Raw genomic sequence first — 18211 nt, 5'->3', positions numbered from 1 at the left:
TATTTCTTCTTTCTTTCTTTCTTTCTTTCTTTCTTTCTTTCTTTCTTTCTTTCTTTCTTTTTTTTTTAAATCTAATCTCACAATCTTGCCACTTGCTGCCACTTATCATCCTTCCTTTCTGCTTTCTTTCCTGTAAGAACATCTGCCTGATCAACCTGATGATAAAGTTATGGCATGGTGAAAAATGATGGCTTTTCAGTTTTACTTCCTCAACCATGACTCAAACATGGCTTACAAAACATCAGCTGGCGTCCACTCGTATTTCTAGCCTCTTAGTCACAGCGGGGTTAATATTAGTAATGATGATGTATGTGGAAAGATATGTGCGTATGGCTCTATGGAACATTTCTGTGTAATGATGATAAGCAATTTAGAAGCCTTAATGCGGTTGGGTGGAAATGCAACGTTGATCAGATGCTGAGAAGATAATAATTTAGCATCAAAGGCTCAGGATTTTTTATTTCTTAACATACACGTGAGGCTTAGTTAATGCTACACTTCATTTTAACTGACACATAGAAGCATTTTTTATTGGATGCGGCAGTCTGTGCCTGCTGAGGACCTCTAGTGGACCGTTCATGAAAACAAAAAGGAAGCTCACTTGGCAGCCAGTGCGGCTTCGGTGAGAATGAAGTGTTGACAGCGGGATCACAAAGTGCTGCTGCTCGAACAAACGCAGGGAAAATGCCGATTTCTTTTTCATACATAACTTAGTTTGAGTCTTGTAAATGTACCCGGACATGAAGGACGATTTGTTTCCGCTGCACTGATTCATAAGACCAGACGAAACAGGAGCGAAGCGAGGATGAACTCAGGTAAGTGAGTGAGCGACGATGCAACAGATGTATTGTTTGTACTTTAGTCCCTGGTTAGGATTTTAAATGTAGGTGAAAGCAGCCAAACAAGTGTAATAATAGATTCAAGACAGACGCAGCAAAATAGACTAAAGAAAGAATAAATGTATGTATTGTTTGTATTGTACAGGTAAGTGACTGTAAGTTTTATATTTAACTTGTGTGTCACTCATAAACATGTGTCACTCACTGTGCCAACAATCTCCTAATGAAACTACATGACATGTTTTTGTAGACTTGCAGATTTTGTCAAACTGTGGCTTGCTAAGAAGAGAAATATGTGATTTGCTGAGGGGTAAAAAACCAACAACAACATCTCTGTAGGTCAGCATGTTACAGTTACACTCCCCCAACAGAAGATTTAAGGACACTGGTTCAGACAGATGTACAAGTTTGCGTGACTCTTTTCCATCCAGTCCCTGTGCTCCCCCTCCTCCATTTCTCTCCTACTCTTCATCTCCCATCTGCTCCTCCTCCTCCTCCTCTGCCTGTTGACATGGGCCATTAGCAGGATTACTGTGCTGCTGTGTGCAGGGGAAAACAAAAGCCATGTGATATTCGAACCCCCCGGAGAGTTGGTTGAGTACTTTACAACAGTTTTACACTAAGCTGTCACTAGGTTAGGATCAATGCTACAGAGCAGATTTAAAGAGTTAAAGAGTGAAACCCCGTCAGAGCAGCATCTGTCAGAAAATACATCAAATGTGCCATCTGGAAATTCAGAACATGCCTCTTTCATTGTGTCGGATTAGAGCCATAATTGTTTTGCTATATTTTAGATAATGTAGATATAGCATGATTTGAGGTTCTGTTTCAGTGAAGACAAGTGTAAATCTTTTGTTTTTCTCTCCTCAGGCATGTACAAGCCGCCTCTGGCCCCTAAACCAAAGCTGGTGCAGCCCCAGAGGCCGGGGCTGTCTCCCTCAACCCCCAGAAGAGAAGGCCTCTCTATCCCTTCTCCAGGCACTCCCAGAAGGGTTAAACCAGTATTGGCCCCTAAACCCTGCCTCTCCAAACTCACCAGCGCTGTGGAATCCAAACCTCTCATTTCAAAGAGCCTGCACCAAACATCTGTAACAGGAAACCCTCGGACCGTCGGTCTACTGAACGGCCAAAATGGAATACAGCAAGAAAACAAAAAGCCAGATTGGGATTATATTATTCCTATTTGCTTGTGTAGCCAGGAAAACTGCCAGTGCATCAGGAACACATCAGCAAGCAGAGACAAAACGGAGAAAGTCTTGAAAACACTGCACAAAGGTAAAGCTGAAGAAAACAGGAAGCTTCTCCCTACATCTCAAGGTGTCGTGGACGGCAGGGAGAGAACAGACGCCGCCAAGAGCCAGGTGACGAGCGCTAACCCTCCACAAAATGTTTGTCTACTGCCTGCACCCACCAATACCCACCTCACTAACCATAAACCTCTACAAGAGATGCTTACTTTGGACAAAAATCTCAACACAGACATCAGTACCTCAAGTCCTGTGGTGAGAGTTAGGCCGTCTCTTCCTCACAGAACATGGAGCGATGAGGTAAATGGTAACGTGATACCTCAGAGTGCACCTGGGCGAGGACCAAAGGAAGATGCTCTTGGCTCAGAGCAAATACTTAGTGTGCCCCAGAGCAAACCAGTCCCAGCAGCCCCTAGGAAACCCGTCCCTGTACCACGGAAACCCAAGACAGCTGTTCTGGTTGGTCAGGAAAAGGTGGAGAAGGACAGGGAAGAGATTATAAACCAGGAAGGGAGGGAAATGAACGTCAAAGAGGTGAGGGTGTCATCAGAGAGGAAGGACAGCTCATCCCTGTCTGTCAGTGTACCTGTTAGTGAAAACAAGCAGCCAATTGTTCTGCCTCTGAGAAAGGCCTGTGCTCCACCAGCCCCTCCACCCAAGAAAAAGCCTTTTCTGTCTGCACCTGAGAAAGTGCCAACCTCTGCTCCTGAAACACTGCCAAAGGATGTGGATGAGGAGGATCTGGGTTGGGACATCAGCATCTATGAGATGGAGATATCAGTGGACAAGGAGGATGAAGAGGTGGAGAGGGAGATGGAAGGAGAGGAGGATCAGAAGGCGGTCTACAGTGACCTCACACGTTGTCCTCCTCATAACAGTTTGCTCAGTCACCCACAGATCAGCCAGCCTCCTGCATACACCGTGGCACCACAGGATGGAGTGGTCAAGGTGCGTCCAACGAAGCCACAGAGACACAGCAGCCCCATGCCGTTCACGCAGAGACAGGACTCCTCTGAGGAGACAGAAGAGGGGAAATTAGGAGATAATGGGAAACGACAGGCCCTTCCCAGACAAGATAGTGTTTTTCAGGACAGAGTGATGAGGGAGCTGCCTTTGCCTCCAGATGAGAAAACAAGCAGAGACCTCTTAACAGCTGGAATCAAGCCTTTGCGGGGCAGCTTGGGGAAACAGAGAGCCAAGTCGTTCTCCACTGCTGACCTCACTCGCTCTGAAGGACAGAGGAGAAACTCTTTCCGGAAACTGCTGGACTTGAAGCTCTCAGTGAAGATGCTACCCAAGCTGATAGTAAGAGGAAGCCAGAGCCCCGACTGCACCGGGGATGATAATGAACAAAGTGTGGACAAGGACCAAGAAGCATGTCAGAACTTCCCAGAGAGTCTCAGGGCTGAACGTAAATTCTCCTGCCCTCTGATTGGAGTAGAGCAAAGCGTGGATGGAGATGATTGTTTCCCTGGAATAGATGAGGCTGTTCACTATGAGAACGTTCGTCATTATGAGGAGATACCAGACTACATTAACGTTCACGTGGGGAAGGCGGGGTCATCTTCTCGGGCCTCCCTCTCGCAGCCCTCGGCCTGGGACAGCGAATTGTATAACGATGAGGGCATTTACGAGGAGCAGGAGCCATATATGTCCTTCGAGAAAAACACTGGACACCAACAGTGTCAGACACCTACAGACTATGAAAGGTAGATTGTGGTGGCTTTCATGTCTGTCTACATCACATCCTAAACTTACCTATGAGTTTACTGCACATTAGATGATTGCCTTGTTTTATTAAATGAGTACAGGAAACACCTGAGGCTTCGTAAAACCAGTTATCTGTTAGTTAATGACATTTGTAAAAAGGCAAGATCGCTAAGACTCGTGTCACATTGTCTTTTGTTGCAGATTCCTGTCTGGGGTGTGTGACAAGTAAGGGGGCACGTGTGTTTGCCACACCTTTCGGGAGTTGATTATGAGTTGACTTAAATATTTTGATTGCGCATACCATTTCTTAAATATGTACTATAGGTTATGGTGCACTATACAATACAGTATATACTACAGGTTATTATCAGAGGCAACACTAGAGAAACCTAAAAGTCATCAGTGTTTGTCACCAGTGCATTGTAGCTCAGCATCTTTTTATCTGAGGCTAAGAAGGTACTTCAACTAAAAGTGTCTCCATTTTTAAAGGGTTCAGTTCAGACACCAGCACTCCAGGTTTTGAGATATCTGTCACTGAGAATTATTTTTTTTAACTACACTCAAACACAGGGGAAATCCCTTTGTGCTGCTCAAAGCAATGAAAACTGATTCTTAAAGAGCAGTGTGTCTTTCCAGAAACCATGTTCTTGTTACTCCGTGTTATCACCAGAGCCTGCTGTCAATAGTTTTCACTGAAACTTGTTTTTTATCAAAGAAATAGTCTCTATAAAACTGACAGGGAGGTCTGTGAATTAAGCAGAGGAACAGACACCCTGTTTCTGGGACAAGACACTGGTACTGAATTTTCATAATGTGATTTCAAATGCTCACATCCTAGGATAAAAAAAAAACAACACATACAGATATACAGTAGCAGTGGAGAAGGTGAGGAAATGTGATTTTGGGTGAACTGACCCTTAAAAAGTTTGGTCACAACATGCTTAATTAGCTCAATTAAACTTTAAGTATGTTTATAGTCTTGGGAGTAATCTTTGTAATTATCCTTTTACATAAAGAATGCATGGTGTGTTATGAATGAGCAGAAGTCAGTTGGAAAAATAGGATTACAGTTTGTGTAACTGTACACTCTGCCTCTCACGGCTTAGTGTGTCAAACAGTGCAACAATCACATGTTGGAAACACGTTGAGCGGCTCACAGACACAGACCAGTCACAGTTAAATACAACAGTTATTGTAAACACGTCACAGTATGTGAGACCCACTGACTCTGACTTAATGGGTCTGCTGCTGATGCTAGGGTCTATTTCTTTTTCTGCAGTTTTGTTCAGGGAGGTGCCGTCGTTTCACATCGAGTGCTCCCTCAGGGAATTGTGGTATTTTAGATTTGTAATTTCTCTTTGGTGCAGTTTCCTTTTAGCTCTTCGTATCTAGTCATTTTCTTTTAGCTGGAAGATTAAATGAAGAAAGTGTGTGATGATTGTGATGATCGTGGCGAGTGGTTTGTGTTTAGTTTAGAGTTTGTTTCTATTGGGCTTGGCAGCATTTAGCCAAACTGCTGCTCTGTGACCCGAGGTGTGCAGCTGGACTGGGGCTAGTGATATGTGACAGTGTTGATGATTATCATTAAATGTTTTTCCGGCTGTGTCAAGTGCTCCCTTTCCTGTGTGTTCTTTTTCATAACTCCCATTTGATCAAAGCAGGAAATGTTCGAATACCACTGGACTTCCAAAGAGGCACACTCCCACTTATGAAATGCTGACATAGGTGTTTTTTATTTCAGCCTCGTCTCTTCCATAAATAACATCCTCACTTTCCGCCTTCTCATTATATCACGTTTGAATGACTAAAGCTGTGTCATGTTGTTCTGCATTCAGTGTTTTTAATTAATGCCTCCAGTTGTTTCTATGTGTCCGCAGCACCTGCACATTTTGTTCATGCTCTGGCATCTGTCTCGGTTCGTGTCTGAGCCTAACATCCTGCCCTTTCAACAGAAACTCTGCCAATGAGGAATCTGCACCCCTGGGTGATGGTCCCTCGGATGATGACATCGCGGCCAACATCTCGTCCTCAGATGAGGAGGACAACGATAGCAGCTCCATCTCAAGTAAAGGAGACCCTGAGCAGCCGGAGGAGAGTACGGTGAGGAGAGCAGATGCTGTGTATGATTTATGACTTCAGTCCCCTGTGTGCTCAAAAATATTTCCTGGAATCATTTCCCAGGGTTTGTTCTTTACAAGGGCTGAGAGATAAAAGTTTTGAAAACTTTTCTTCATTTTCACACTTTGTTCCCTCATTTTCACTGACCTCATGTATAACGAATATCCTCCTGAATGTACACTCAGTTTCCAGTTTTATAAGAAACACCTAGCTTACACTAATGCAGTATAATATATAATAAATCCTACCTTCACAATTTTCATTGAAAGTGTTTTGAGAGGTGTGGTTTGACTATAGGATCATTTTGGAGGTTGCATGCTGCGGTGCTGTTGAATTGTACTGTATTATATTAATGAGGGTAGGCTAAAGAACAGAAACACCCCTCTGTTTGATGTGATACAGTTCAAAAGCACCACAAACCGCACCCTCTAGTTCCTAATGAGCAACTGGGTGTATTATGATGCATGTATCTGTGGGTGTTTTTGTTATGAGCCTTGTTCTTTAATCCATTTAATGAAAGTCTGTTTTTGCACCGTTGTTAGACGCAGAGTGGAGAGAAGAAGAATAAGATTCACCACATCGCTACCGAAATCATGTCCTCCGAGAGTGTGTAAGAGTCTTCTTTTTTTTTCTTAAAGCGTAGGTTCACTCAAATTACAAAAAGAAAAAAAAAAAGAAGATTTTCTCACTTGCTACTTGTGGTGTCCAGCCACGCAGATAGTTATGGTTTTATTTGCCCTGGTTTGGAGATATCGCTCTCTGAGTGCATCTGAGGTGAAGGGAACATCTAACATTTAGGGACATTTAGAAACTGAACAGCAGTATCTCAGTCTACTAACAGTGATCCCATTGCTCTGGATAATCCACAAACTTCACTAGCAACAGCCTCATAGAGACTATTTCTCTTGTATAAAATGAAAACACTTTGGGTCTGTACATTGTGTAACACAAAGCATATTACTTTTGGACAGACATGTGTCTGTTCATTTTTTATGCTGTGAGCAGCAAAGATAAAACCCTATGAAAGCACATTGCGTTGGGTGGAGACAGATATCTCAAAACCTTGGCAAATAGAAGCACAAATGTCAGCATGGCTAGATAACACTCGAAGAAGAGAAGTGAGAGAATGTATTTTTCTTGTCTGTATTCTTCACTTTGCTTTACTTATTTACCATAACTTATTTAACTTTTTCCATTGTTTTCTTTTCCAGGTTTGTTGATGTCCTGAAGCTGCTTCATGTTGTAAGAACCCCACACATCACCCTTTAGTGTTATTTGCTTCACACAAAAACAGGCCTCGTGTTTGCTGTGATGAGAGCAGAGGCTGGTGTTGTTCTCTATATGTTTTATCTAGTGCTAGTCTACTGTGAGAGCCCACATTCTCCATATGTGTTTGATTATGCTTACCACTGGGGCACACCCCATGCAGGATAAGACTGTTTGCAGACCCAGCTCCCCTCAGTCTTGCCCTCATAGTTCACATTCCTCATGGTTTTCTACTGAATTTCCCTGGTAGTGCAATCTAACCGAAACACTGCACTTCTCTGGACCTAAACAGAGTCATGTTGTCTCCTTTTGAAATTTTGAGAAATTTAATCTTTCCTTGCTTTAATTCCCTTAAGATGTTTGACACGTGACAAAACGCAATGTAGGGTAACAGGTACAACAACCTTTAACAATTACTGTCTCGTAATTAATCAGCTATACGATGTGATGTACAGTATCTGAATTGATAAAGGAACACAATCAAATGTGTGAACTTGCTTGCCCTTTCAGACTAAAATAAAATAAAACTAAATAATATAAAAAATGGAGGCAGTTTATAAAATAAGGACTTAAGCACAACTACCAACACAGCCACTATGGCTGTGGGTCATATTGGCACAAAGGATGGTTAAAACTTGAAGTCATAGCCAGTGTCTGTGTGAGGCTGTACTTTAGCACAATGGTCCTTTGAGCTAAATGCTAACATCACCATGCTAACCTGCTCATAATGACAATGCTAACATGGTGATATTAGGCAGGTATTATGACCAGTCTAATATGTTAGCATTTTAGCATTTGTAAATTAGCAGTAAAGACAAAGTACAGCTGAGACTGAAGGGAATTAGTTTTATTTGATTCTATGGACAAATTGAAATTTTGACCTGATGATGGCGCCAGATACCAAAGTTATTACAGTTCATCCTGCAGGGACCATGAATGTATGTACAAATTTTATGACAATTATCCATCTAGTGTTTGTTGAAACATTTCACTCCAAACCATATATATAGTTAGAGGAAAATTCACATTACCACAAATGTCAGAAGGATTCATCCTCTGGGAACCATAACGATATTATATCAGTTCATCCGATAATTGTTGAAACATTTCAGAGTGACGGACCAACAGAGCAGCATTGCCACCCCACCAAAAACAAAGACAGTTCACGGAAAAATGACTGATTGATTTACAGTATGACTACAATGGCCAGTCGCGTCGACCTGATAGACAGTTTAAAAACTGGACATATAACGTCATACTGTAAATCAATGGTATTTTTCTACCTCTTTATTCTAACAAGATAAGTACAGTCAGATGAGTTGATGCTTGGAGAGACAAAATCATGAATGAGAATGTAGTAGGACTGAGTCACAAGCGATGGCTCCTCGGTGCAGAGCGCAGACAGGAAGTGCTTGGGTCTCTGTAGACTGTAGGGGAATGGAGTCCAGTAATGAGGAACAGTCATACCAAGAATGTGGAGGTGACTTAGTATGTGTTCATTCTCCATCTTCACCAGGAAGTCCGCAAATAGCTTTCCACAAACTGCTGTATGATAACATTTGTTGTGTATTTTAATCAGTTATCAGTTGAACTGTATTTTTTAGCCATGCTAGTGCCATTCTCTTTGTACTTTTGCTGTCAAGTTAAAACCTATTGTCTCCAAATTGTTGACCTCCCAGCAGCATATTAACATCACTAACAAATCTTCACTTTACTGCTGATTCTTATTTTATCTCGTGAATCATCCATATTTTTCTAACATCCACATGACCCACCTTCATCACTGGCAGCTGTTGTAGTAGTAGGAGATCACACATGTTAACCGCAGGAGCTCTCTAATGGGGGCCCAGTCTTTAAGCGGTTTTATTTGCCATGTGATCACATAAACCACCAAAAAAAAAAAAACTCAACATCATCAGAAAAAGAAGCAGAGATGGCGCCCTCAGGCTCCTCTGTGCTCGTTTTTTAGTCCTGACTCACTATATTCTGGAAACTTGAGGATGCTTAATGTGAGTCAGGTGTTTGTAGGTCATGGGTCAGCAGTATTCCTCTCTCTTTATCTTTTATACTCAAGGTTCCTGGAGCTGATCTAATTTATAGTCTTCTTTTGGGGACCATGTTATATAATTTGCAGAGCAGACAGCTTTTATACCTGTATTTCTTTAGTCCATTCCTTGGGTTTCATTTAATGATCTCAGACTGAACTGCATTTTCAAGAAAATCTAAAGAGACCCAGGCAAACTTTGCATACTCTGGGTTTTTCCCAGTGTGCCTGAGTTCCTGTATTTGACCATCTGACTCTTTATTTGTCTGACTATCTGACCTGCAGGACTTTCGGGATGCAGTGTCTAAAGCATCTCGTCAGAACGGGAAGCCTGTGATTGAGGAGCGTCTTCTCAACCAGATCCTTTACTACCTCCCACAACTCTACGAACTCAACCAAGACCTGCTGAGAGAGCTGAAGCAGAGATTGGCCAAATGGTACAAGATCACAATATTTTTCCATTTATGTTTATGGATCACTGTTACTAACACCAAGAGCAATAGATACACCATATGGCCAAAGGTATGTGGACAGACTTTTGGTCCAGAACTGTTTTTCAAGGTTTTTGTTCAGCCCTTTGTTCCAGTTAAGGGAAATCATAATGACCATTAAACCTTAGCTTAAAATCTTAAGCGTTCATTCATCTCTGTGATAAAATATCACAGAGATGAAATATTCATTAAAGAAAAACAATATTAAAGATTAAAAAACATCTTTAGGTATCATTAAGAGTTCTGCAATACAAAACTAAGCTAATTGGCTTCACCAGGGCTTTGTGCAGATGTGATTTAATTAGCTTTGATTAACACTTAACAAACATCATACCAACTGTCATCAGGTTGTCATTAAAATGTTGCCAGTGCTGTGCTCACATCATTTCAGAGTTACTGTAATTACCAGTTTTCAACTTGTAAACAGCATTCATGTCAACTTCCAAATCATCATCTCGAAAGCACTATAACAAACAACTATAGATGCCTCACATCAGTCAGTGGCTGTTGTTCACTTTAATTAAACATAAATTTCTCACACCCATCTCTCTAATTACACAATCTCTCTTGAGTTGTCAGGTAATGAGAACACTGGTGTTGTTAGCAGAGGAATCTTTTCCATCTGTACCAACCGTCCCTTAAGATGTGAGCACTGCATAAATCCTGATTGGTGCACAGAAGTACATGACATTGCATTTTTCCAACTGAGCTTCATCCACCTCAAACTAGTGAGAAGAGCACAGAGGAAAAAAACTGAATATAAACTGAATATAAAAGTGAAACATTATTATTATTATTATTATTAGTATTATTATGATAATCATTGTTAAAAAATGTTCCACCTACAGCAAGGTCTTCAAGGTCTTTAATGCTACAATTGCATAAAATATAACCTTTTAGACAATAATATGCTCTCAACTTTGTGGCAACAGTTTCAACATGAGTCTCGGTGCACAAAGCAAGCTCTATAAAAAAAAACTGTTGTCCTAGTTTGGTGAGGAATAACTTGGCAGAGCCTCAACCTCAACACCTGTGAGATGAAGTGGGCTAACAGCTGCCAGGCCTTATCACTCAATATCAGTGCCTGACCTCACTAGGCACTCACTCTTGTGGCTGAATGAGTAAATCCCTTCAGCCAGGTTATAAAATCCTTCCTAGTAGGGTGCAGACTGTCATAGCAACATACTTTTGTCCACGGTTTTGGATTGAAATGCTTAACGATTACATATTGGTGTAACGATTACATATTGGTGTAACGTTTTGGGTGCCAGCATGCTTTGAAAACCATATTCCTGAAATATCTGGTTTACATATGATACATACTTAGCCTAAATATTGTTCACATTACATTTTGATGCTTATTTGTTCATGTTGTGTAACTAATCTGCACAATACACAATGATCAGAGCATGATATGAACCCAGAGGGAGAGAGAGAAGTTGAGTGTTTTATTGTGTTGCTTTGCTGGTTGATTTGTTGTGTTGATTAAGGAAGTTTTACACAGAGAGAAACTGTGGCCTACTTATCACCCACAGCCTGGATTGACTGGAGAATGCTAGTCAATCTCACTGCTGCCATCAGTCTGTAAACATATTTTCTTCATGAGTAGCATTCTCCAGTCATTCCCAAATCTACACTTGTCTCACTGGTTACTGTGAGACTCACCACTGTCTCTGCAAAACAATGGCAGGTAGGAACTCCAGGACAAGGGAACATTAATAATCAATTTAAATGTTACACCTAAATAATAATAATATTAGTTAAAATTATGATAATTGTTCAGTTTATCTCATACTACTTTATTCTCTGCACAGGGATGAGAATGCACAGCTAGCAGACATTTTCCTGAAGAAAGGGCCTTATCTGAAGATGTACTCCACTTACATCCGCGAGTATGACAAGAATGTGGCTCTACTGGAAGAGCAGAGTAAGAGAAACCCAGCATTCGGAGCTGTAGTACGGGAATTTGAGGTAACAATGCTTGCTCAACCTGTTCTCTCTGTCTTGGGGGGGGGGTTGTTTTTTGGGTCAGTGACGCTTCATTGTTTATGCATGTGCAGAGAATGGTGTATGTGTGTTTGTTCCTGAAAATAGTGCCTTTTGTGAAGTGTATTATTCTTTGTCCAAGACCGGTCCACGCTGTGCCAACTTGGCTCTGAAGCATTACCTGCTGAAGCCTGTTCAGAGGATTCCTCAGTATCAGCTGTTGTTCACAGGTACTTCTGATCTAGCGTTAAATTGATCCATTTTATTTCTTGACACATCATTCTAAACTCAAAGTCAAGCTTTTTCTAAAAAATAAAAAGAAGAATAAAAATGCAAATCACTTCATCCTTGGAGTTATGGGTTCCTAAACATTGCATGTTTGACCAGCCTGTGGTGTCTCATTACAGGCAACATGCTGCCCCCTGGTGTACAGAAAAACAAAACTAGTCAATAGTTCTGTCTTGCCTCTTCAATCCTCGGATAATAAGATTTTTGAAGTGCAGTCCAAATCAGATTTAGTGACATAACACAAGCTTTAACATGAGTGGGCTTACGGTGTCATGAGTCTAATGCATCAGGGTCGAGCGCTCTGTGCCAAAATGTGAAGAATGTTCCTCACGTCACTCTTGTATAATTGCATTATGTAAGCACCTGCAGACCTTTTTATCCAGGACTTTAATTTCAGATTACATTCCAGGAATTTACTACACAACACTGAGCACTTGTGACCAAATGTACAAAGTACTTTTCACTTGTTTGGTTGCATTGTTGACCCGACCTTGAAATATTTGTAATTTTGTTTTAGACTATCTAAAAAACCTATCTGAGGACTCAGATGATTACAAGGACACACAAGGTAAACCAAGGACCTTTTACATCTGCATACTTTAAACCTATGTGACGTTGTCAGTGGAATTGAAACATTACCTGTCATGTATGTGATTTTTTTTTTTTTTTTTTTTTACGCAGCTGCCCTTGCTCTTGTAAAAGAGGTGGCCAATCATGCCAACGACATCATGAAACAAGGGGTGAGAGACAATCAGAACATTTTCTTAACAAGTTGATAAAATGCTCCACACAGGTTTCTGATCTCCACTTTTAAAAAAAATTCTCAGGATAATTTCCAGAAGCTGATCCAGGTGCAGTGCAGTCTGAATGGCCACCATGAGATAGTCCAGCCAGGGCGGGTGAGACCTTATAGATGTTATTTGGAGTTGTGTTTTTTTGTGTGTGTGTGTTGAACTTTTGAATGTAAACCATCAGGAAATGTATGTAAATTAGAATATTAACTTCTCTTAATTTCAATTAACTACCAAAGCCCTTTTCCCTATAAATGCTTAGGTAACCCAAACTCACTTTCAGATCCATTCAGTAGCCGTTCAGGAGCTTTCAATCCCATCACACACACAAATGGATTTTCCCCACTTGTAATGGAACAGCAGATGTTTAAATTTCCTTCTTCTGTCTTGTCCGTGTTGGTGGAATAGTTTCAGAGTTCACATTTGAACACCTTGAATATAACAGCTGACAAAACAATGTCACCTCAAAGTTCTGAAGGTGCAAAATGAACTGGAGTAATGATTATTCTGATGAAGAGGAAAACACAACACTGTTAGCTGTAAACATTTATCAACCAAATCCTTTATTGCCTGTAGGACTTGCCGTATAATATAGAGCATCATGAAGTTCCTTAACATTCAGACCATCTGTCTCATTGAATTAAACATGTGAAACAGCAAGCATGACTTAATGTTTTGTGCTTCAGATCTTCCTGAAGGAGGGTTTCCTGATGAAGCTAGCCAGGAAGGTCATGCAGCCCCGAAAGTTCTTCCTGGTATAGTACACATCTGTCTCCTTCTTCTCTCACACTCCCCCAACTTCACTTTGCCCCAAATGCTTCTGCAAAGGATCATTGTGATCAGATGCGGGTTCCAAGAGATGCTCAGTCTGGCTTCCTTTTTATTGAAGTGTTTCTTTTCAGGGCATTATATGGTCAATACATCCTTGTGTTTTTATGCTGCTGTGAGGTGTTAGACTTATAGACTCTTTACTGTGCTGAGGTCAGGGCTCAAAGGTGATCAAGCCTTTGATTATACAGAGAATGCTACCCACGGAGAAAAGTACCAATGATTGATTGAATGAATTAATGATGCCTCTATGTCATTCCTCCTTTAGTTCAATGACACTCTGCTGTACACCACTCCTGTTCAGTCAGGCCAGTACAAGCTCAACAACATGCTGTGTCTGGCTGGGATGAGGGTGAGGACTTCTCTTCTCATTTCCTTGCACTTCTCATCTTCTCACACATACATTATCACAAGATAAGATAGACGCTGGCATCACTGCTCACAGTGAAAATGATTACAGGTTAGCAAACCAAGCCAAGAGGCCTATCAGAATGAGCTGAACATTGAGAGCGTGGAGCGCTCCTTCATTCTCTCTGCAAGGTAAGGCTCAGAAACAAAAGATATCTCTTTCATAATCCATTACATAATAGTCATCCTGTGTTTCTCCTCGCAGTGCATAGGTCAGTGAACACTGTGTAGGTAGTTACACTTTGTTTTCTCCTCCTGCAGTTCAGCCACGGAGCGAGATGAATGGCTTGAGGCCATCTCCACAGCGATCAGTGACTATACCAAGAGGAAGATCAGTTTTATATCAGGAAAACCTCTAGAAGAGGTAAGACAGCCTCAAAAATACACCTCATACATTCCCTGTTTGCACAGTGTAAGCCGATGTTAGGGCGATCAAAACTAAAATGTCTATTTTACAGTGTATGTATGAGCAGTGAGTGATAACTCCTGTGTTTTGGTCTTTATTATTATATTCAGGTGGAACTGAGCGATAGTGGTGATGGTGCACCTTTGGGATCCAAAGCCCCAATATGGATCCCTGACCCGCGGACCACCATGTGTATGATCTGCACCTGTGAATTCTCCCTAACGTGGAGGAGACACCACTGCCGTGCATGTGGAAAGGTAAGGTGACAGTGTGGCTCACTAATTAACACATTATATCTTGCTTGTTTCATCTGTACAAAAACTAAATGACTTTAGCATCCGCTGGCAACACGTACTCCCACATGAAAGGGCAAATTGTCGTGTTTACACTAACCTGCTGCTGGTGATAGTTTCATAATTACTGTACAGACATATATTGATATCATCTATTATCTTTCTATCTTCTCATCTAACTCTTGGCAAGAAAGCAAATGAGTGTATTTCTCAAAATGTCAAATTATTCTTTTAAAAACAGGAAAGCAGATCACATTACAAAACAGAAAAAGTTTGTATCTTGTCCTTTATCTTCTCATCAGGTGGTGTGCCAGTCCTGTTCCTCCAACAAATACCGTCTTGAATACCTAAAGAACCAATTAGCACGAGTGTGTGACCAGTGTTTCTGTGTTCTTCATGAGCAGACAAGTAAGAGCAGCTTCCTTCTAACGTTGTCTCCAGTGACAACATACTGTTTTCCTCACATTTTTATGCTGTTAAAGGTTAAAACAACACCTTGAATTAGACACAGGCATACCCTCTTTTCTCTGTATCTTCTGTGTGTTAAACCACTGTCTGTTGCACATTTCTATGCATCAGATGAAAGGTCTCTATCATCAGCTGTATCCCCTGGAAACAGAGCTGCCTTCGCTTTCTCCAGGAAGCAGAAGAAGATACCTGCGGCACTCAAAGAGGTAGCTGATGCTTTGTCCTGATCGGGGTGCATTGTTGTTTATAACGACCAGAAATCTAATCAGATGGCTTTTACTTGTTGCAGGTGACAGCAAACACAGACAACTCAACCATCAGTGGGTATCTGCAGAGGTTCAAGGGCAATAAGAAGCAGGGGAAGAGGCTGTGGTTCGTCATCAAAGACAAAGTCTTGTACACGTATGCTGCAAGTGAGGTATGGTCTCCCACTTGTCTCAATGAAAGCCCATCGTTATGTTGTAATTGGACCAAGAGGAAGTGATTTCATGTCCATCTGTCCTTTATTGTGTCTTCATGCAGGATGTTGCAGCCTTAGAGAGTCAGCCCCTGTTGGGATTCATGTTGAAAGAAGATTCATCTGAGACGTTACAGTTTAAGCTCTATCACAAAAACACACTTTACTACATTTTTAAAGCTGAAGATGAACAAACAGCCCAGAGGTACAGTATAAAGAGGGATGCTACCCATTATTGCACATGATGACAGCAACAATAATACTAATTATCTTTTCTTTTTATATATATATATAGATGGATCAACTCATTCAAAGAAGCCACTGTGCTTTAATGCCTTCAGACCACGTGTGAAGTTATTCAACAGACTTTCTCACCCTTGCCTGAAAATGTTTTACCTCAGTGCTCTCTGAATACTGCAAAAAGTATCCAGAGGCGCCACGTGAAATTACATACATACAAAGTAATGTACTGCTTTCATCAGATTTACCTGAGTTTACATTGTTTTTAGAGCACTCCTGTGAAGGTAGGAATGATCCATTTTCATTTTTGTATGTTAACATGAATCTTTTCCACCAGGTTTTATGTAGTTTTGGCCACAGCTTAAGAATGATTCCACAATCATCTGTAGCTTTTTTAGACTTTTACGCTTTGATTTTGTTGCTACATCTTAATTTATTTGTTTAGTAACCTGCTTGGATCTCCATACCACAGATTTGTCAGTAAAAAAACGTTGTCTATAGATTTGTAATAAAGATAATTTTAATCCACATGTACCCAATAATAGTCAAAACAAATCATGTTGATGTTTTCTGTTGTTTGGGAATAATTACTTGGCTTCAGAACACACAATGTGCACTCTTCATGCTTGTAGAAGAAAACTTCACCTTACATTAGTAAGCCTTTCTGTAACTTTGAGTCTCACCTTAAGTCTTAATGGTGTATCAGGGGAATATTCACTGTTTGGACATACAGTAAGTGTACTTTGACATAATTGTACCATAATGTGTTTTGCACTTGAGTCACTCAAATGGCTGTACATAGATTTCATCCCTACACACATCATTTGTAAATATAGATAATTGTAAATGAAATGTTATTAAATGTCCATGAATCTCATTTTTACTGCTTTAATTCTGTCACTGTAATAAATGTTTTGTTTTACTGTGCTCTTGTCATGGTCAGTTGTACAAATGGGAACAAACAATTTGACTGCACATTAAAATAGTGGAAGAGCAGGGTGTTTTAATAGTCAGCAAATGGGGGAATAACAAATTACATGAATATGGGTGTTGCTGTAACTGAATAGCTTTTCGTGAACTTTTGTGTGCTTAAGTATTTTTTAAGTATTACTGAAATACTGTACTTTGAATTCATAATAGTGGAACCACTCTGATAAGCCACCATTTCTAAAGGGTTAGTAGGCTGTACTTAATGGATTTATTAATGTTAGTACACTATTTACCTATTTACCTACTTATTTATGCTTTATAGATCAGCTATAAGGAATTAATTGAAACAAATTGAAACCCCTTTCAGCACTTTGCTCATCTTTTTAACTTTGTATTCATTAGGGAGACCTCTCCAACAGACTGTTTGATCACTTATCTTCTGGATAAGGGCTGGAGGACATCTGGACCAAAATCCATTTATAAATTGCATATTAACATTTACAGCTGCAGAATCGTACCCATTATTTAAATAACTGCAGATGAAAGACTCACTTTTGCTAATGGTTCAATAGAAGTAATATTTATATCTGCAAACCTGATGAAAAGGGTGAACCCCTAAGTAGGTTTACCAATGTTAATAACTCCATTAATACTGAATAGAAACATACAGATGTGTTATTAACAAACAATAGATTTAAACAGGGCACACTGATGCAAGAGTCTTTATTCAAACAACAGAATGGGAACTTCTTCACTTCAAAATGTAATATAGCTCTTAACATTTCAAATTGACATTGTTCTCTCATCATTTGCACTATTCTAAGCTGTAATCGTACATCAACAGCTCGTCAGACTTTATGGATAAGTTAATAAACAGATTTTGGTCCAGATGCTCTGCAGGCCTTTTCCATTAGATAAGTCACCAAAACAGTCCATTGGAGGGTCTCCTTTATGAACCCAGAAGATGCTAGGTTATGTTGTTGTAATAATGGCTCATAACTGATCTATAAAACATAAGCTAATCACTTATGAATCATTGAGAAAACCATTAACTACAGCTCATAAACCCTTTGTAAATTGTGCCTAATCAGAGAGTGGTACCATAATATCACATCCATCCAGTGACGTTGTCTGCAACCTACTAAAACCAACGATTATTCTGAGTGATTTTAAATTACTACTAAGTGAACTACTGCGGTACCAGTACCTCTACACGAGTACAACACTGTAGCAGCATGGTGATGTTGCTTTGACTAACTGCCGATGTGGCTGCAGGTGGACCTCATACTGAACTGTTGAGGTGCGTTCGGTATATTGTGTTACTAAAAAATCTCATTATCTACTGTGTGATGTGCTTGTGACATATGTCAGTACTCCTATAAAACTGAAGCCAAATAAGAA

General features: G+C 40.4%; 1 protein-coding gene across 1 annotated transcript; it reads left to right on the top strand.

Annotated features, from left to right (window-relative positions):
* Positions 1 to 620: 620 nt before the first annotated feature.
* LOC111229696 (FYVE, RhoGEF and PH domain-containing protein 6-like) lies at positions 621 to 16761 on the top strand. The gene is made up of 22 exons (XM_022756121.1): positions 621 to 815; positions 1710 to 2159; positions 2238 to 3795; positions 5749 to 5896; positions 6457 to 6524; positions 7126 to 7156; positions 9510 to 9661; positions 11530 to 11686; positions 11844 to 11931; positions 12507 to 12557; positions 12671 to 12729; positions 12817 to 12888; positions 13467 to 13535; positions 13877 to 13960; positions 14069 to 14148; positions 14278 to 14380; positions 14533 to 14679; positions 15018 to 15123; positions 15295 to 15389; positions 15473 to 15601; positions 15706 to 15845; positions 15936 to 16761. The coding sequence occupies exons 1-22, from the start codon at positions 806 to 808 to the stop codon at positions 15970 to 15972; spliced, it is 3834 nt and encodes a 1277-aa protein (XP_022611842.1). The 5' UTR covers positions 621 to 805; the 3' UTR covers positions 15973 to 16761.
* Positions 16762 to 18211: the final 1450 nt, after the last annotated feature.

This window comes from Seriola dumerili, unplaced genomic scaffold (assembly GCF_002260705.1).
Source record: "Seriola dumerili isolate Sdu_G_001 unplaced genomic scaffold, Sdu_1.0 BDQW01000242.1, whole genome shotgun sequence".
Taxonomy (NCBI): Eukaryota; Metazoa; Chordata; class Actinopteri; order Carangiformes; family Carangidae; genus Seriola; species Seriola dumerili.
This window is presented reverse-complemented; position numbering and strand designations above follow the sequence as displayed.